The sequence below is a fragment of the Triticum urartu genome, chromosome 6 (genome assembly GCF_003073215.2).
Source record: "Triticum urartu cultivar G1812 chromosome 6, Tu2.1, whole genome shotgun sequence".
NCBI classification, from domain to species: Eukaryota; Viridiplantae; Streptophyta; class Magnoliopsida; order Poales; family Poaceae; genus Triticum; species Triticum urartu.
This window is the reverse complement of record NC_053027.1, coordinates 464,286,781-464,307,998: the sequence shown is the minus strand read 5'-3', so window position 1 is coordinate 464,307,998 and position 21,218 is coordinate 464,286,781. Positions and strand designations below refer to the sequence as shown.

The window sequence follows — 21,218 nt, the reverse complement described above, 5'->3', positions numbered from 1 at the left end:
CAATGCACATGATGACATGATATGAGATGCATGACAACGACAACAACACACGGAGACAAAGACCCGAACCCGAGAAATAAAATAACTTAACGCCGGAAACGGCAAGAGTTGGAGTACAAATTGGGAAAGTTACATCCGGGGTGTTACAACACTCCACCACTACGAAAGGATCTCGTCCCGAGATCTAGGACTGAAAGAACGCCGGGTACTCAGAACGGAGGTGATCCTCGCGTTCCCAGGTAGCTTCACGGTCGGAATGGTGTGACCACTTGACTTTGAGAAATTTGATTGACTTGTTGCGAGTCTTGCGTTCAGTCTCTTCAAGAATAGCAACTGGGTGCTCACGATAGGAGAGATCTTCTTGGAGCTCAATGTCCTCGAAGTTGACGGTGCGGTCAGGAGTCTTGAAGCACTTTCGAAGCTGAGAGACATGGAACACGTCATGAACATTTGCAAAGTTTGAAGGAAGCTCGAGTTGATAGGCGAGGTCGCCTCTCTTGCTGACAATCTTGAAAGGTCCCACGTATCTGGGGGGAAGCTTCCCTTTGATACCAAGCGACGAGTACCTTTCATAGGAGAGACGCGGAGGTAAACATGATCTCCGATCTCGAAAGCCAAATCACGGTGCTTACTATCATAGTAGCTCTTCTGGCGGGATTGGGCTGCTTTGAGGTTATCACGAATGACTTTGCACATTTCTTCTGCTTCTGTGATTAAGTCATTACCAAAAGCTGACGTTCACCGGTTTCAGACCAGTTGAGAGGGGTACGGCACTTCCTGCCATACAGAATTTCAAAGGGGCCTTGCCCGAACTTGCTTGAAAACTGTTGTTGTAGGAGAATTCAGCATAAGGAAGACAATCCTCCCACTTCATGCCGAAGGAGATCACACAAGCCCTGAGCATATCTTCAAGAATCTGGTTGACACGCTCGACTTGACCGCTAGTTTGAGGATGGAAAGCTGTGCTGAAGCGGATGTTGGGGCCCATGGCCTTCTGAAAAGAATCCCAAAACTTGGAGGTAAAGATGCTGCCACGGTCTGAAGAGATCACTTGTGGAATACCGTGCAGAGAGACAATTCGAGAGGTATAGAGTTCCGCCAATTGAGCTGCAGTGATTGACTCTTTGATAGGCAGAAAGTGAGCCACTTTGTGAGTTTGTCGATGACAACGAATATAGCATCATTGCCACGCTTGGACTTTGGAAACCCAGTCACGAAGTCCATCTCAATGTGGTCAAACTTCCATTCTGGAATGGCAAGAGGTTGGAGGAGACCTGCTGGCCTTTGGTGTTCTGCCTTCACTCTTCTGCAGACATCACATTCATTCACGAATTGAGCGATCTCGCGCTTCATTCGAGTCCACCAATAAGCTTGCTTAAGGTCCTGATACATCTTCGTGCTCCCAGGGTGGATGGAGAGGAGAGAATTGTGAGCCTCATGATCACTTTACGGAGGTCACCTTTGGGTACAACAATACGATCCTCGAAGAAGAGAGTGTCCTTGTCATCAAGGCGGTAGCACTTGTACTTGGACTGACTCTTGGCAATCCCAATCTTCACCTTTTTCACCATAGCATCAAGAAGCTGGGCTTGGCGAATCTGGTCTTCTAAGGTAGGAGAGACTTGAAGGTTGGCGAGGAAACCTTGAGGAACAACTTGCAGATTAAGTTTGCGGAAAGCTTCACAAAGCTCGGGTTGATAAGGCTTGAGAATCAGACTGTTGCAGTAAGCCTTTCTGCTCAATGCGTCAGCAATCACATTGGCCTTGCCTGGAGTATACTCAATACTCGGATTATACTCTTGAATCATTTCGAACCATCGAGTTTGCCTGAGGTTGAGATTAGGCTGAGTGAAGATGTACTTGAGACTCTTGTGATTAGTGAAAATGTCCACTTTTCTTCCCAATAGAAGATGTCTCCAAGTCAAAAGAGCATGCCAACTGCCGCCAACTCGAGATCATGAGTGGGGTAGTTCTTCTCATTAGGCTTCAACTGGCGAGATGTATAAGCAACAACTTTCTTCTCTTGCATCAAAACTGCTCCTAGACCTTGGAGGGAGGCATCACAAAAGACCTCGTACGGCTTGGATTCCTCAGGCGGAGTCAGAACTGGAGCAGTGATCAATTTCTCTTTCAAAGTGTTGAAAGCAATGTCACACTCCGGAGACCAAACGTACTTGACGTGCTTCTGGAGAAGATTAGAGAGAGGCTTCGCGATCTTAGAAAAGTTTTCAACGAATCTTCGGCAATAGCTTGTGAGACCGAGAAAACTGTGGAGTTGTTTCACGTTCTGAGGAGGTTCCCAATTCACAATAGCAGACACCTTCTCAGGATTCACGGCAATGCCCTTGGCAGAGATGATATGACCAAGATAAAGAACTTCACCAAGCCAAAATTCACACTTGGAGAACTTGGCGTAGAACTGATGTTCCCTGAGCTTATCAAGAACCAAACGCAAGTGTTTGGCATGATCTTCCTTGTTCTTCGAGAAAACCAGAATGTCGTCGAGATAGACCAAAACGAAGTCATTGGTGTAGGCATTGAAGATGAAGTTCATCATGCGAGAGAACGTCGGAGGAGCGTTGGCTAGGACAAAAGACAAGCTTGTTCTGAATGCTGTCTTGGGAATATCTTCTTCACGAATGCGAATCTGGTGATAACCCATACGGAGATCAAGCTTGGAGAATACTTGGGCACCTTTTAGTTGTTCGAACAGCTCATTGATGTTGGGAAGTGGGTATTTGTTCTTGATGGTCTTCTTGTTCACTGGACGGTAATCAACACAAAGTCGGTCCGTTCCATCCTTCTTCTTCACAAAAAGAACACCACAACCCCACGGAGAGGAACTAGGCCGGATAAGACCCATTTTCTCTTGCATATCGAGTTGCTTCTTCAGCTCCTTCAACTCTTCAGGTCCGAGCTTGTAAGGACGTTTGCACACAGGTTCCGTGCCAGGCTCAAGATCAATAACGAATTCAACTGGCCGGTGCGGAGGCATTCCTGGGAGCTCTTCTGGAAAGACGTCTTGATATTCGCAAACGACTGGAATTTGAGAGATGGCATCCAATTCACCCTTCTCATTGAGAGAAAACAGACGAATGGTATCATCACGAGCGGCAAAGACAATTACATCCTCAGATGAATGAGTCAATTGAATCTGCCTGGCTGCACAATCAAGCTGAGCCTTGTGCTTAGAAAGCCAATCCATTCTGAGAATAAGATCAATATCCGAGTCACCAAGAACCGTTGGAGAAGCGAAGAACTTGTAGTCACCCAAAGTGATAGAAACATCCGGAACGACGGAGTTAGCCTGCATGCGCTTACCGGGAGAGACAACTACTAAAGGACTAGGCAAAGCTTGCGAAACCAAATCATGCCTATTTGTAAACGGTCTCGAGATGAAGCAATGCGATGCACCAGTGTCAAAAAGAACTTTAGCAGGAATATCATTAACAGGAAGGTTAGCCATGATCACATCTGATGAGTCCTCTGCCTGAGCTGCATTCACCAAATTGACCTTGGCATGCTTGGGGTTATGCTTGACCACAGCTGCACTTGCCGATCTGACAGGAGGAGGAGGAAGACGCCTCTGGTTGAGACACTTGTTGGCATAGTGACCCTTCTGTTGGCACTTGTTGCACGTGACCTCTGAAAGCGGACGGTGATACGGAGCACTCGATCTCGGAGCTTGAGACGAAGTCTTGTTCTGAAAGCAAGGGTTGGGTGGGTGGGAAGAACCACTACCACCTTTGCTCTTCTCCTGAAACAGCTGACGGAACCAAGGAGGAGGAAGCCAAAACTTCTGCTGCTTGGCCACTTGAGTAGAGGAAGAAGGAGTAACATCTCTCACTCGCTTCTTGGAAGCATCACACCTCAACTGAGCAGCCTCTTCCTTCAGTGCCATGTTGTAGAACTCATCGTATCTCAAGGGCTCAAAGAGAACAAGAGCGAGCTGAATATCTTCTCTGAGACCACCCCTGAACTGGTATATCATGCTCTTCTCATCAGGGACGTCCTGCTTGGCAAAGTGGGCGAGCTTCTGGAACAACTTGTTGTAGTCATAGACAGACAAAGAGCCTTGCTTTAGATTGCGGAATTCCTCACGCTTGCTTTCAACCACGCTCTTCGGAATATGATGAGCTCGGAAATCTCGACGGAAATCATCCCAAGTGATAACACGTCCACCTCTGGAGTCCTTGTACTGCTGGAACCATTCTGCAGCTGGATCTTTGAGTTGGAAGGAAGCGAACTTAACAAAGTCCTCAGGCCTGACGTTACTGCACTCGAAATGCTTGCACAGATCCACAAGCCAATCGTCAGCATTAGTTGCCTCAACACAATTGCTGAAAGTCTTTGGCCCGTTAGCAAGGAACTGGTTGAGTGTAGCAAAGTGACTCTGATTGCTGCCTTGATTTCCTTGACTGCCTTGATTGCGCTCTTGAAGAATTTGCATGATCAGCTGTGTGTTTGCATTGGTTGCGGCCATCACAGCTTGCCATGCCTCTGGAGGAGGTGGAGGTGGTGGCGGATCAGGATTCGGAGTCGTGCGCGTTGGAGGAGCCATCCTGAAGAGGTTGACCACCATTAGCACATTGACAGATAAATATTTAAGCTAAATCCAACGGAATGAAAATTGCAACATATAGTCTTCACATCCGAACAAAATGAACGAATGCATTCCTCTTGAAATGGTCACATATCCATAAATTGAGAAGCCACGTAGAATTAAGGTAGAGAAATAAATCAACAAGGTATGGATCAAGAACGAATAATCGGTAAGAAATCCCAATCTGAAACCAATATCCGTGGAAGAAAAACTAGAGCTACTAGAATTCCCACCTATGAAACTCCCGAACCTTTCCGGTTATGCAATCAGGTGTTGGGGATACAGGGGAAGCATAATATCTCACCCAAACTAGCAAATCCTACATCCAGCTGTATCCATCCTTCAACACATAACCAAGAAACCTTCGGAAACCATCTAGCTCAACCTTCGAAAAACATCCGTTATACAAGTTATGGCGATACTCCCGAACTCCCGCCCCAGTACTGGGTGGCGTCGAGGTTATCTCACCAACAAACTGCATAAAAGAGATTTTCGATGTCGGCGTACTAGACTCAGGTATTCCAGAACTGCAACGATAAAATTATGATGACAACACCTCAGAGCTCAACTCCCCGGGACACTTCCACTAAACCCCTGACAGGAGGCACCAAGTCAATGTTCTCATCATAAAACCATCGGAACGATTCCAAGATACCCGCGTGATCCTAAATTTTTTTTTGTGAAATTTGAGAAGAGAAGAGTCAAAACTCTACGTCAAGTTCTCCAAGTGTGAATTTTACAAGTTGGGAGATATACCAATGCAAACACACAGTTGATCATGCAAATTCTTCAAGAGCGCAATCAAGGCAGTCAAGGAAATCAAGGCAGCAATCAGAGTCACTTTGCTACACTCAACCAGTTCCTTGCTAACGGGCCAAAGACTTTCAGCAATTGTGTTGAGGCAACTGATGCTGACGATTGGCTTGTGGATCTGTGCAAGCATTTCGAGTGCAGTAATGTCAGGCCTAAGGACTTTGTTAAGTTCGCTTCCTTCCAACTCAAAGATCAAGCTGCAGAATGGTTCCAGCAGTACAAGGACTCCAGAGGTGGACGTGTTATCACTTGGGATGATTTCCGTCGAGATTTCCGAGCTCATCATATTCCGCAGAGCATGGTTGAAAGCAAGCGTGAGGAATTCCGCAATCTGAAGCAAGGCTCTTTGTCTGTCTATGACTACAACAAGTTGTTCCAGAAGCTCGCCCGCTTTGCCAAGCAGGACATCCCTGATGAGAAGAGCATGATATACCAGTTCAGGGGTGGTCTCAGAGAAGATATTCAGCTCGCTCTTGTTCTCTTTGAGCCCTTGAGATACGATGAGTTCTACAACATGGCACTGAAGCAAGAGGCTGCTCAGTTGAGGTGTGATGCTTCCAAGAAGAGAGTCAGAGATGTTACTCCTTCTTCCTCTACTCAAGTGGCCAAGCAGCAGAAGTTTTGGCTTCCTCCTCCTACGTTCCGTCAGCCGTTTCAGTAGAAGAGCAAAGGTGGCAGTGGTTCTTCCCACCCACCCAACCCTAGCTTTCAGAACAAGACTTCGTCTCAAGCTCCAAGATCGAGTGCTCCGTATCATCGTCCGCTTTCAGAGGTCACGTGCAACAAGTGCCAATAGAAGGGTCACTATGCCAACAAGTGTCTCAACCAGAGGCGTCTTCCTCCTCCTCCTCCTGTCAGATCGGCAAGTACAGCTGTGGTCAAGCATAACCCCAAGCATGCCAAGGTCAATTTGATGAATGCAGCTCAGGCAGAGGACTCGTCAGATGTGATCATGGGTAACCTTCCTGTTAATGATATTCCTGCTAAAGTTCTTTTTGACACTGGTGCATTGCATTGCTTCATCTCAAGACCGTTTACAAATAGGCATGATTTGGTTTCGCAAGCTTTGCCTAGTCCTTTAGCAGTTGTCTCTCCCGGTAAGCGCATGCAGGCTAACTCCATCGTTCTGGATGTTTCTATCACTTTGGGTGACTACAAGTTCTTCGCTTCTCCAACGGTTCTTAGTGACTCAAATATTGATCTTATTCTCGGAATGGATTGGCTTTCTAAGCACAAGGCTCAGCTTGATTGTGCAGCCAGGCAGATTCAATTGACTCATTCGTCTCAGGATGTAATTGTCTTTGCCGCTCGTGATGATACCATTCGTCTGTTTTCTCTCAATGAGAAGGGTGAATTGGATGCCATCTCTCAAATTCCAGTCGTTTGCGAATATCAAGACGTCTTTCCAGAAGAGCTCCCAGGAATGCCTCTGCACCGGCCAGTTGAATTCGTTATTGATCTTGAGCCTGGCATGGGACCTGTGTGCAAACGTCCTTACAAGCTCGGACCTGAAGAGTTGAAGGAGCTGAAGAAGCAACTCGATATGCAAGAGAAAATGGGTCTTATCCGGCCTAGTTCTTCTCCGTGGGGTTGTGGTGTTCTTTTTGTGAAGAAGAAGGATGGAACGGACCGACTTTGTGTTGATTACCGTCTAGTGCACAAGAAGACCATCAAGAACAAATACCCACTTCCCAACATCAATGAGCTGTTCGAACAACTAAAAGGTGCCCAAGTATTCTCCAAGCTTGATCTCCGTATGGGTTATCACCAGATTCGCATTCGTGAAGAAGATATTCCCAAGACAGCATTCAGAACAAGCTTGTCTTTTGGCCTCGCCAACGCTCCTCCGACGTTCTCTCACATGATGAACTTCATCTTCAATGCCTACACCAATGACTTTGTTTTGGTCTATCTCGACGACATTCTGGTTTTCTTGAAGAACAAGGAAGATCATGCCAAACACTTGTGTTTGGTTCTTGATAAGCTCAGGGAACATCAGTTCTACGCCAAGTTCTCCAAGTGTGAATTTTGGCTTGGTGAGGTTCTTTATCTTGGTCATATCATATCTGCCAAGGGCATTGCCGTGAATCCTGAGAAGGTGTCTGCCATTGTGAATTGGGAACCTCCTCAGAACGTGAAACAACTCGGCAGTTTTCTCGGTCTCGCAAGCTATTGCCGAAGATTCGTTGAAAACTTTTCTAAGATCGCGAAGCCTCTCTCTAATCTTCTCCAGAAGCACGTCAAGTATGTTTGGTCTCCGGAGTGTGACATTGCTTTCAACACTTTGAAAGAGAAATTGATCACTGCTCCAGTTCTGACTCCGCCTGATGAATCCAAGCCGTACGAGGTCTTTTGTGATGCCTCTCTCCAAGGTCTAGGAGCAGTTTTGATGCAAGAGAAGAAAGTTGTTGCTTATACATCTCGCCAGTTGAAGCCTAATGAGAAGAACTACCCCACTCATGATCTCGAGTTGGCGGCAGTTGGCATGCTCTTTTGACTTGGAGACATCTTCTATTGGGAAGAAAAGTGGACATTTTCACTGATCACAAGAGTCTCAAGTACATCTTCACTCAGCCTAATCTCAACCTCAGGCAAACTCAATGGGTCGAAATGATTCAAGAGTATAATCCGAGTATTGAATATACTCCAGGCAAGGCCAATGTGATTGCTGACGCTTTGAGCAGAAAGGCTTACTGCAACAGTCTGATTCTCAAGCCTTATCAACCCGAGCTTTGTCAAGCTTTCCGCAAACTTAATCTGCAAGTTTTTCCTCAAGGTTTCCTCGCCAACCTTCTAGTCTCTCCTACCTTAGAAGACCAGATTCGCCAAGCCCAGCTTCTTGATGCTATGGTGAAAAAGGTGAAGATTGGGATTGCCAAGAGTCAGTCCAAGTACAAGTGCTACCGCCTTGATGACAAGGACACTCTCTTCTTCGAGGATCGTATTGTTGTTCCGAAAGGTGACCTCCGTAAAGTGATCATGAACGAGGCTCACAGTTCTCTCCTCTCCATCCACCCTGGGAGCACGAAGATGTATCAGGACCTTAAGCAAGCTTATTGGTGGACTCGAATGAAGCGCGAGATCGCTCAATTCGTGAATGAATGTGATGTCTGCAGAAGAGTGAAGGCAGAACACCAACAGCCAGCAGGTCTCCTCCAACCTCTTGCCATTCCAGAATGGAAGTTTGACCACATTGAGATGGACTTCGTGACTGGGTTTCCAAAGTCCAAGCGTGGCAATGATGCTATATTCGTTGTCATTGACAAACTCACCAAAGTGGCTCACTTTCTGCCTATCAAAGAGTCGATCACTGCAGCTCAATTGGCGGAACTCTATACCTCTCGTATTGTCTCTCTGCACGGTATTCCTCAAGTGATATCTTTAGACCGTGGAAGCATCTTTACCTCGAAGTTTTGGGATTCTTTTCAGAAGGCCATGGGCACCAACATCCGCTTCAGCACAGCTTTCCATCCCCAAACAAGCGGTCAAGTCAAGCGTGTCAACCAGATTCTTGAAGATATGCTCAGGGCTTGTGTGATCTCCTTCGGCATGAAGTGGGAGGATTGTCTTCCTTATGCTGAATTCTCCTACAACAACAGTTTTCAAGCAAGTTCGGGCAAGGCCCCTTTTGAAATTCGGTATGGCAGGAAGTGCCATACCCCTCTCAACTGGTCTGAAACCGGTGAACATCAGCTTTTGGGTAATGACTTAATCACAGAAGTAGAAGAAATGTGCAAAGTCATTCGTGATAACCTCAAAGCAGCCCAATCCCGCCAGAAGAGCTACTATGATAGTAAGCACCGTGATTTGGCTTTCGAGATCGGAGATCATGTTTACCTCCGCGTCTCTCCTATGAAAGGTACTCGTCGCTTCGGTATCAAAGGGAAGCTTGCCCCTAGATACGTGGGACCTTTCAAGATTGTCAGCAAGAGAGGCGACCTCGCCTATCAACTCGAGCTTCCTTCAAACTTTGCAAATGTTCATGACGTGTTCCATGTCTCTCAGCTTCGAAAGTGCTTCAAGACTCCTGACCGCACCGTCAACTTCGAGGACATTGAGCTCCAAGAAGATCTCTCCTATCGTGAGCACCCAGTTGCTATTCTTGAAGAGACTGAACGCAAGACTCGCAACAAGTTCAATCAAATTCCTCAAAGTCAAGTGGTCACACCATTCCGACCGTGAAGCTACCTGGGAACGCGAGGATCACCTCCGTTCTGAGTACCCGGCGTTCTTTCAGTCCTAGATCTCGGGACGAGATCCTTCTGTAGTGGTGGAGTGTTGTAACACCCCGGATGTAACTTTCCCAATTTGTACTCCAACTCTTGCCGTTTTCGGCGTTAAGTTATTTTTTTTCTCGGGTTTGGGTCTTTGTCTCCGTGTGTTGTTGTCGTTGTCATGCTTCTCATATCATGTGATCATGTGCATTGCATTTGCATACGTGTTCGTCTCATGCATTCGAGCATTTTCCCCGTTGTCCATTTTGCATTCCGGCGCTTCATTCTCCTCCGGTGGTCATTTCTACCTTTCTTTCGTGTGTGGGGATTAAACATTTCCGGATTGGACCGAAACTTGCCAAGCGGCCTTGGTTTACTATTGGTAGACCTCTTGTCAAGTTTCGTATCATTTGGACTTCGTTTGATACTCCAACGGTTAACCGAGGGACCAAAAAGGCCTCGTGTGTGTTGCAGCCCAACACCCCTCAAATTTGGCCCAAAACCCACCTAAACCTACTCCATCATCTAGAGCGTTCGATCACGATCGCGTGGCCGAAAACCGCACCTCATTTGGACTCTCCTAGCTCCCTCTATGCCTAATATATAGGTCATCCTCGAAAATTCCAGATCAAACCCTAACCCTCTCCCTCTCCTCAGCGCCGGACGAAACCTCGCCGGCCGGACATGTCCGACGCCCCCACCGCGCCACGTGTCGCCCACTGACAGGGCGAGCCGCCGCGCCCACATCGCCGCACGGCCGGCCCGCCGAAGCCCGCCGCGGGCCCTCCCGGCCCCGCACTCCTCACTCCGCCAGCCGCCCGAGTGCCCCGCCGCCTTCGCCGCTCTCCCCGCCGCCGGCGAGCTCCGCCGCGGCGAGCCGGGCCAGAGGCGCCCCGCGCCGCGCCGCCTCATCCGCTACCTCGCGCCGCCGCCCGCGCCCGGAGCGCCTCGCCGCGCCGCCGTCGCCGTCCGGTCGCCGGCGCCGCCTCCGCCCCGACGTCCGGCGTCCTCCTCGCCGCCCCATCCCGCCGGCCGCCGCCCCTCGCCGCGGAGCGCCACCACCGCCACCATCTCCGGCCTCTCCTCCTCCCCGCGGACCCGAGAACCTCTCCGGCGAACTCGTCAAGGTCGGCCGGCGAACCTCGTTTCCCGTGCACTGCTACAGTAACCGCGCCAGATCCAGATCCGGATGGGTTGACTTTTTGGCGAAACCTACTATTTTGCTCCTGTTCATTGCATCGTTAACTCCTCATCCGTAGCTCCGTTTTGGGCATATAGCATATCAAAATGTTCGTCTCAGAGAGTATATCATTTCATCTCATTGCATCATTTTCATTTGAGTTCATCTTGATGCCCGAAATGCTGTTAGAAGAGTGCTACTTGAGATAATTGTCAGATCTGCTGCTCCATTTAGATATTTGTCATTTTTGCCATGATTATTGTGTGCATGATATGCCCAGGTGCTCTTCATGTGTTTTGTTAAGGGTTTTGTCATCTTTCCAGAGGTGCAACCCATGTATTTTTGTGATGTGTGTGGTGACTAGCACAAGCTTGCAAAGTGAGGCATTTGTTAATGCTGATTTCAGGGACTTAGCATTTCCACTAAGTCCTTGAGCTGGTTATCTCATATGGCCATACGTTCATGTTGTTTCCTAGTGATCCGTGCCTCTTTTGAGGATGATCAGTAAGGATGTTTTGTTAATCTTGTAGTGCTCTATCCATCCATGTCTTTGTTTGCAATTATGGAGCACCCTAGCTTGAGTCAATCGAGCTCTACTTTTCATTTTGTGAATCTGGGCAGATTGTCTACTTGTTAGCGATTTTGCCGATGATGTTGTAGTTGATCCGTGCATGCTATGTTATTGTTCTTGCCATGTCTAGCTTGTATTTTGTGTATTCTTGATGGGTGTATGCTTAGGTTGTCATGACTTGCTCTGTAGTGAGTGCATCGAGCTCGTAAACATGCCTACTTGATATCTGTTTCAGCATGCTCCAGTTTTCACTAAGTCTGTGATCTGATTATGTTTTTGCCATGTTCACATGCTTGCAATTGTATTTTCTGATCCCTTTTGGCTCAAGGTCACTAAGGGACTTTTGTTAAGCTCTTTGAGTAGCTCCATGCCATGCTTTACTTTGCCATGTTCAGGTCCTGTAGCATATAGTTTTCATGCTCCGAAGAGTGCTATCTGATCTGAAATTCCAGACAAGTGTTAATTTCACTAAGTCTGAAATCTGTTTGTCAAATGCATTTTTGTCCATGCTTGTTTGAACCTGTTAATGGATGAATTGGCCGTAGCTCAGTGCTAGACTTTTGTTAAGCATCATGAATGGATTCCTGCCATGTATTTTGATGCCATGTTTGGGTGATGTAGCATGTTCATCTTGTTGAATTTAGATGGCTACTTGCTGTAAATCGCAGAACGTGGTCATATTTGAATCGTTTGCCATTTCCAAACCGTAACTCCATTTCCGGTGTTCTTTATATCGTTTTCAAGCGATTTCATCTCATCTTTCCAGTGGCACAGTTGGATTTCCATGTTGAGGCCAGGTTCATGCACTCCTTGTCAAATCTTGCATATGCATCCCGCATTGCATCCCGCATAGCATATCATCCTTGCATCATATTGTTTGAGCTTTGCACGTGGTTGATTGTGTTCCGTTTGCTTGTTTGTCTTGTTTGGGTAGAGCCGGGAGACGAGTTCGCTAATGAGGAGCCCGTTGAGTTTGCTTTCGAGGATCCAGTCAACTCTGACAACTTTGCAGGCAAGATGATCATACCCTCGAAATCACTACTATCTTTGCTTTGCTAGATGCTCGCTCTTTCGCTATGCCTATGCTACGATGCCTACCACTTGCTTTAAAGCCTCCCAAATTGCCATGTCAAACCTCTAACCCACCATGTCCTAGCAAACCGTTGATTGGCTATGTTACCACTTTGCTCAGCCCCTCTTATAGTGTTGCTAGTTGTAGGTGAAGATTGGAGACCGTTCATTGTTGGAACATTATTTACTTATTGGGATATCATTATATTGCCATGTTATCTTAATGCATCTATATACTTGGTAAAGGGTGGAAGGCTCGGCCTCTCGCCTAGTGTTTTGTTCCACTCTTGCCGCCCTAGTTTCCGTCATATCGGTGTTATGTTCCCGGATTTTGCGTTCCTTACGCGGTTGGGTTATAATGGGAACCCCTTGATAGTTCGCCTTGATTAAAGCTTTTCAAGCAATGCCCAACCTTGGTTTTACCATTTGCCACCTAGCCTTTTTCCCTTGGGTTTCCGGAGCCCGAGGGTCATCTTATTTAAACCCCCCGCCCAGTGCTCCTCTGAGTGTTGGTCCACCTGTCAGCCGCGTGGCCACCAGGGGCAACTCTGGGCTGGCCTACTGGTAAGTAACAATCTGAGTGTGCCCTGAGAAAGAGATATGTGCAGCTCCTATCGGGATTTGTCGGCACATTCGGGCGGTGTTGCTGGATTTGTTTTAACCTGTCGAAGTGTCTTGAAGAACCGAGATACCGAGTCTGATCGGAACGTCTCGGGAGGAGGTCTATTCCTTCGTTGACCGTGAGAGCTTGTCATGGGCTAAGTTGGGACTCCCCTGCAGGGATTTGAACTTTCGAAAGCCGTGCCCGCGGTTATGGGCAGATGGGAATTTGTTAATGTCCGGTTGTAGATAACTTGAACCTTAACTTAATTAAAATGAATCAACAGTGTGAGTTACCGTGATGGTCTCTTCTCGGCGGAGTCCGGGAAGTGAACACGGTGTTGGAGTAATGCTTGCGCAGGTTGTCCTCTAGTTTCTCGTTCGCGCTTTGCCTCCTCTTCTCGCTCTCTTTTGCGAACAGGATAGCCACCATATATGCTAGTCGCTTGCTGCAGCTCCACATATTTACCTTGCCTTACCTATAAGCTTAAATAGTCTTGATCGCGAGGGTGCGAGATTGCTGAGTCCCTGTGGCTCACAGATTACTATTACACCAGATGCAGGGCCTGATGATTCCGCTCCAGGTGACGCGCTTGAGCTCAAGTGGGAGTTCGACGAGGACTCTCAACGATACTATGTGTCTTTCCCTGATGATCAGTAGTGGTGCCCAGTTGGGGTGATCGGGACCGTGTCGCATGTTGGGTTATCTTTTATTTTGGCGCCGTAGTCGGGCCATGAGTGTTTGAATGATGTAATGTTATTTATGTACTTGATTGACGTGGCGAGTGTAAGCCAACTATGTTATCTCCCCTTTTATTTATATTACATGGGATGTTGTGAAGATTGCCTAACTTGCAACATTGCTTTCAATGCGGTTATGTCTCTAAGTCGTGCCTCGACACGTGGGAGCTATAGACGTGGGAGCTATAGCCGCATCGAGGGCGTTACACTTGCGCTCGTCGAACTCGGCCTTGATGCGCTCCCAGTACGTCTCGATGCTCTGGTTCGCGCCGATGGTCGGGTCGGGGCAGACGACTTTCCACGCTTTGGCGAGGCATTCCTGTTCCTTGGACGTCCACTTGATGCGCGGCTCGCCGGTTCTGGTCGCCCCCTTCTCCTTCTTGCGCCTCCTCACCGGAACAGTCGCCAGCTCCTCCTCCTCCTCCTCCTCGTGCTCCTCCGGCTCCTCCTCGCCGTACTCGAGCTCGCCGTCCATGCCACCGTTGAGGTCCACCGTGTCGTCCTGGGTAGCGAACCCGGGGGACGTGGCGGCCGCGGCCGAGCCTGCCACGATGATGTCGTCCATGTCGGCGTCGGTCTCGTCGGTGTCGCCGAGGTGCGACGTGGAAGCTTGTGAGAAGGGCAGGCCGCCACGGCGGAGAGGGGCGTCGGGGAGGACGCGTAAGGCGGCGGCGAGTAGTTGTATGGAGGGTACTGCATACCGGCGAAGGCGGGCGAGGGCGTGCGCTGGGCCGGGTGTCCATGGGGAAGGTGACGTTGGGGTTGAACCCACCGTGCGTGTCCCCGTCAGAGTAGCCCGGCGACGGCGTGCATCCCCATGGTTGCAGCGACGACGAGAAGCCGGCCGGAGAGCCGACGCTTTGCTGGCTCCAGGGCGCGTACTGGGTGTGGCCGCTGGGTGGGTTCATCATCCCCATGCGAGCCGCCTCGGCCTCGGCTTGATCCGCCGCGGTCGCAGCCGCACGCGCCGCGTTGTCCCGAGCCTTCTTGGTGATGGCCCTGTTCCGCCGGTCGGCGGTGATAGCTCCCGGCACTGAACTTTCGTCCTCCAGTCGGCGTTTGGCATGGCCGGTAGCTTGGGCGGCGCCCTCGGCTTCCTCTGCTTTGACTGGGCGATGGTGACGGTCGCAGTTGTCACGGCGCGGGGATCACATACTTCTTCGGCGGCATGATGGCCGGCTAGGAGGCGAGCGGGAGGGAGGTTGGCGGGAGGAATGGAGAGAATGAGAGAGAAGTGGGGGAAAGCGGGAAGAAACAGCGGGAAGAGGCTCTCGACTCGCCGACAGAACGGCCCCATGCCCCTTTTCGCTTGTGCCGGCGCCCCCAGACGCTCCCAGCGCGCCGAGTTCGGCTCGGGTCCGCCGACGCCAGTTTCGGTTCAAACCGGCGAAAAACGGGCTACTAGAGACACGACTGGGCCGATTTTCTGACGCCGGAGAGGCAAAAACGCATGGGAAGATCGTGGGGCGGCGGCTGTAGATGCTCTTAGCTTTGGATCAACGCCCCCAATAACGCCCCCCGCCCTCTCCCCCCGGCACAATCCCGCCTCGTGCGGCGTCGCCGAACATCGCCGCCGTTCCCATTTCCTTGCTGTCCTGTCCGCTCTTGGACTTTGATTTGTTTATGAGGTATGAGATTTTTCGCCATCACCTCCACAAATTTCGAGTGCGCCGGTGCAGACCCGTCATCATGCCATATAGATCCGCCCCTTAGATGTAGAGTGCTTACATAAGAGAGGACGGAGGGGCGCAATTGATTCTGTTTCTTACGGATCCGAGTCTAGTTCCAACAAGGATTCTAGTAGTATATTTAGATTGCTTCGCAGGGAAAGGCCCGACCTTTTTGTCTTTGCATCGGCGGAGACCAGGAGCGATGGCGAGCGCAGGACTGAAGCTTGCTCCTCTGCCGCTCTCACCGCCCGCAAGCGCCCTGAGGCCGCCGGGGAGCCTTCCGAGGCGACCGACTGGTCCTCCCTCCCTCCGGACGTCATCCGCATCATCGCCGAGCAACTGCTGGCGGAGGACGTGACGGATTACATGTGCTTCCGCGCTGTGTGCTCGCATTGGCGTGCCTTCACCACCAGCCCCTGCGATCTCACGCTGCAGGAAACCCGCTTCCGTCCTCGCGGCTGGGTCGCCCTCTGTGACGGCGACGGCGTACGCCCAGCTGATGCCTGCGAGATCACCCTCTTCCACACGTCCACCAGCAGGCGCCTCCATGTCCGTCTGTCCGAGCTCCAGAACCACCGGATCGTCGGCTTCACCTGATGGCCTCCTCATCCTGCTCAACAAGGGCACCACCGCTGTCCGTGTCCTGCATCCATTCACCCGTGTCTTCATTGACCTCCCTCCCCTTGCGCCCATCTTCCACCATTTGGTTTGGATGAAAGCCGCAGTCTGCCGGTCCCATGCCTCGATTGCCGTCGTTGCCTGGTTCTCGGTTGTGCCAGTGGTGGTCTACGCTGAACCTGGGAAGCCACATTGGTCTGTCATACACCAGGGTCTTGAGCTTTGGACTGCCTTACCATTCCGAGGCAGACTGTTTGGCATCAGAAAGGGGACAGGGGAGATTGTGCAGGTGTACCCTCTGTTCCTGCAGCACCCAGTGGTTGCTCGTATTCCCAGCTTGTTTGGTTGCCCTACATTTTGTTACTACTACCTTGTGGAATTCAGAGAATACATGCTCCTTGCTGTCCAGCATCGTCGTGTTAGCCAGAGCAAGAAGGGGTGGCAGCCATTCGCTTTTGCCCTCTTCCTGGTGAATATAAACCAAAGAGGACTGGTTCTGTTGAGTAGCCTAGGTGACCGGGCGCTCTTCCTTAGCAAAGACCGATGCCTATGTGTCTCTGCCACAAAACTCCCTTCTATCAGCAGCAATTCCATCTACTTCTCGCTGCCCAACTTCGACCCTGGTGTAGTGTATTCTCTAAGCAGCGGGACATTCGAGCGGACATCAACGCATGCCCTCATACATGACCTGAAGGAGAGGGTTCGGCCCTCTGTGCGGCCCTTCACCCTGGCTGATCATCTGACGACATATTGCCACCATCTTGAGTGGTAGGTTCCTTCCATATGTGGTTTCTTTCCACCACGCTGACAGCGGCATGTGCCACTTGTATTGTTCTAATAGCCTTAACCACATGTTTGCTTTCTTCCTGCAGGTCAAAGGGACTTATGTTTCATGAGTACTATGTTATACCTTTGTCTTGGAAGGAAATGTTGAGAAAAATTACGTTACATGACTGTGAAATTCAAGTTTCATGTGTGTGTGAAGAGAACGAAGTGTGAAGTTTGACGTCAAAGAAAAAGAACCTGGGAATAACAGGTAGTACATATTACTTAGTCTGTTGCTCATTTAAATATCTGCCCATGCCCTTATCTTTCTATTGTTATTCCTTCCACGCCGGTTTGCTGAAAATTAGATAGTTTGCTGGCTCTATGGGGTCAACTGACAAATATCAGTACATTACTGATGCCCTCCCATAAATCTAAATAATAATAACCCGTGCTGTTTCTGCACATACTTGTTGATCAACTAAACACCTTGTTGATCGACTAAACACCAGGGACATGATGGAAAGGCTTGAGTCCAGAGTTAACGGTGTTTTGTGCTCTTCGGCCACTGGGGAAGGCAGGGCACATTTGTTTTTCAATTGTGCTTTTTCCAGGGCTTGTTGGAGCTACCTCAATATTGTTGGAAATATGCCCTAGAGGCAATAATAAAAGCATCATTATTATATTTCCTTGTTCATGATAATTGTCTTTATTCATGCTATAATTGTATTATCCGGAAATCGTAATACATGTGTGAATAACAGACACCAACATGTCCCTAGTAAGCCTCTAGTTGACTAGCTCGTTGATCAACAGATAGTCATGGTTTCCTGACTATGGACATTGGATGTCATTGATAACGAGATCACATCATTAGGAGAATGATGTGATGGACTAGACCCAATCCTAAACATAGCACAAGATCGTATAGTTCGTTTGCTAGAGTTTTCCAATGTCAAAGTATCTTTTCCTTAGACCATGAGATCGTGTAACTCCCGGATACCGTAGGAGTGCTTTGGGTATACCAAACGTCACAACGTAACTGGGTGACTATAAAGGTATACTACGGGTATCTCCGAAAGTGTCTGTTGGGTTGACATGGATCAAGACTGGGATTTGTCACTCCGTATGACGGAGAGGTATCACTGGGCCCACTCGGTAATGCATCATCATAATGAGCTCAAAGTGACCAAGTGTCTGGTCACGGGATCATGCATTACGGTACGAGTAAAGTGACTTGCCGGTAACGAGATTGAACGAGGTATTGGGATACCGACGATCGAATCTCGGGCAAGTAACATATCGATTGACAAAGGGAATTGCATACGGGGTTGATTGAATCCTCGACATCGTGGTTCATCCGATGAGATCATCGTGGAGCATGTGGGAGCCAACATGGGTATCCAGATCCCGCTGTTGGTTATTGACCGGAGAGTCGTCTCGGTCATGTCTGCTTGTCTCCCGAACCCGTAGGGTCTACACACTTAAGGTTCGGTGACGCTAGGGTTGTGAAGATATGTATATGCAGTAACCCGAATGTTGTTCGGAGTCCCGGATGAGATCCCGGACGTCACGAGGAGTTCCGGAATGGTCCGGAGGCAAAGAATTATATATAGGAAGTGCTGTTTCGGGCATCGGGACAAGTTTCGGGGTTATCGGTATTGTACCGGGACCACCGGAGGGGTCCCGTGGGCCCACCGGGTGGGGCCACCTGTCCCGGGGGGCCACATGGGCTTTAGGGGGTGCGCCTTGGCCTACATGGGCCAAGGGCACCAGCCCTACTAGGCCCATGCGCCTAGGGTTTCCACCAAGGAAGAGTCCAAGTGGTGGAAGGCACCCCGAGGTGCCTTGGGGGGAGGGAAACCCTCCCCTGGCCGCCGCACCTAGGAGATCAGATCTCCTAGGCTGCGCACCACCCCCCCTTGGCCCTCCTATATATAGTGGGGGAGAGGAGGGACTTGATACCACAGCCCCTGGCGCCTCCCTCTCTCCCCGTTACGTCTTCTCTCTCTCGCAGTATAGGCGAAGCCCTGGTACTGTGACGCCCTGCATCCACCACCACGCCGTCGTGCTGCTGGATCTTCATCAACCTCTCCTTCCCCCTTGCTGGATCAAGAAGGAGGAGACGTCTCCCATCCCGTACGTGTGTTGAACGCGGAGGTGCCGTCCGTTCGGCGCTTGGTCATCGGTGATTTGGATCACGTCGTGTACGACTACATCATCACCGTTCTTTGAACGCTTCCGCACGTGATCTACAAGGTATGTAGATGCATCTGATGACTTGTTGCTAGATGAACTCCTAGATAGATCTTGGTGAAACGAGTAGGAAATTTTTTGTTTTCTGCAACGTTCCCCAACAGTGGCATCATGAGCTAGGTCTATGCGTAGTTCTTCTTGCGCGAGTAGAACACAATTAGTTGTGGGCGTAGATTTGTCAACTTTCTTGCCGTTACTAGTCTTTTCTTGCTTCAGTGGTATTGTGGGATGAAGCGGCCCGGACCAACCTTACACGTACGCTTACGTGAGACCGGTTCCACCGACTAATATGCACTAGTTGCATAAGGTGGCTGGCGGGTGTCTGTCTCTCCCACTTTAGTTGGAGCGGATTCGATGAACAGGGTCCGTATGAAGGGTAAATAGAAGTTGACAAATCACGTTGTGGCTTTAACGTAGGTAAGAAGACGTTCTTGCTAGAACCCTAATTCACCCACGTAAAACTTGCAACAACAATTAGAGGACGTCTAACTTGTTTTTGCAGCAAGTGGTTTGTGATATGATATGGCCAAAGTTGTGATGAATGATGAATGATCTATATGAGATGTATGAGATGTTCATGCTATTGTAATAGGAATCACGACTTGCATGTCGATGAGTATGACAACCGGCAGGAGCCATAGGAGTTGTCTTTATTCTTTTACATGACCTGCGTGTCATTGAGAAACGCCATGTAAATTACTTTACTTTATTGCTAAACGCATTAGCCATAGTAGTAGAAGTAATAGTTGGCGAGCAACTTCATGGAGACACGATGATGGAGATCATGATGATGGAGATCATGGTGTCAAGCTGGTGACAAGATGATCATGGAGCCCCAAGATGGAGATCAAAGGAGCTATGTGATATTGGCCATATCATGTCACGTTTATTATTTGATTGCATGTGATGTTTATCATGTTTTTGCATCTTGTTTACTTAGAACGACGGTAGTAAATAAGATGATCCCTCGTAACAATTTCAAGAAGTGTTCTTCCCTAACTGTGCACCGTTCCTAAAGTTCGTCGTTTCTAAGCACGCCGTGATGATCGGGTGTGATGGATCCTTACGTTCACATACAACGGGTGTTGACGAGCCTAGCATGTACAGACATGGCCTCGGAACACATGCAAAACACTTAGGGTTAACTTGACGAGCCTAGCATGTACAGACATGGCCTCGGAACACAGAAGACCGAAAGGTCGAGCATGAGTCGTATAGAAGATACGATCAACATGAAGATGTTCACCGACGTTGACTAGTCCGTCTCACGTGATGATCGGACACGGCCTAGTTAACTCGGATCATGTAATACTTAGATGACTAGAGGGATGTCTAATCTAAGTGGGAGTTCATTAATAATTTGATTAGATGAACTTAATTATCATGAACTTAGTTTAAAATATTTTACACTATGTCTTGTAGATCAAATGGTCCACGTAGTCCTCAACTTCAACGCGTTCCTAGAGAAAACCAAGCTGAAAGACGATGGCAGCAACTATACGGACTGGGTCCGGAACCTGAGGATCATCCTCATAGCTGCCAAGAAAGATTATGTCCTACAAGCACCGCTAGGTGATCCACCCGTCCCACAGAACCAAGACGTTATGAACGCTTGGCAGACACGTGTTGACGACTACTCCCTTGTTCAGTGCGGCATGCTTTACAGCTTAGAGCCGGGGCTCCAAAAGCGTTTTGAGAGACATGGAGCATATGATATGTTCGAAGAGCTGAAAATGGTTTTTCAAGCTCATGCCCGGATCGAGAGATACGAAGTCTCCGATAAGTTCTTCAGCTGTAAGATGGAGGAAAATAGTTCTGTCAGTGAGCACATACTCACTATGTCTGGGTTACATAACCGCTTGTCTCAGCTGGGAGTTAATCTCCCGGATGATGCGGTCATTGACAGAATCCTCCAGTCGCTTCCACCAAGCTACAAGAGCTTTGTGATGAACTTCAACATGCAGGGGATGCAAAAGACCATTCCTGAGTTGTTCTCAATGCTGAAATCAGCGGAGGTAGAAGTCAAGAAGGAACATCAAGTGTTGATGGTCAATAAAACCACTAAGTTCAAGAAAGGCAAGGGTAAAAAGAACTTCAAGAAGGACGGCAAGGAGGT

General features: G+C 49.1%; 1 protein-coding gene across 1 annotated transcript; it reads left to right on the top strand.

The window, feature by feature from the left end:
- Positions 1 to 15,265: 15,265 nt before the first annotated feature.
- Positions 15,266 to 17,531, top strand: LOC125512384. Its single transcript, XM_048677476.1, has 2 exons — positions 15,266 to 16,849; positions 16,954 to 17,531. The coding sequence occupies exons 1-2, from the start codon at positions 15,963 to 15,965 to the stop codon at positions 17,078 to 17,080; spliced, it is 1,014 nt and encodes a 337-aa protein (XP_048533433.1). The 5' UTR covers positions 15,266 to 15,962; the 3' UTR covers positions 17,081 to 17,531.
- Positions 17,532 to 21,218: the final 3,687 nt, after the last annotated feature.

Excerpts from the sequence above, each read along its gene's own strand:
- LOC125512384 (XM_048677476.1), top strand. The coding sequence starts at position 15,963 with ATGCCTGCGAGATCACCCTCTTCCACACGTCCACCAGCAGGCGCCTCC. Across the intron at positions 16,850-16,953 it reads TATTGCCACCATCTTGAGTG|GTCAAAGGGACTTATGTTTC; the intron begins GTAGGTTCCTTC and ends TTCTTCCTGCAG.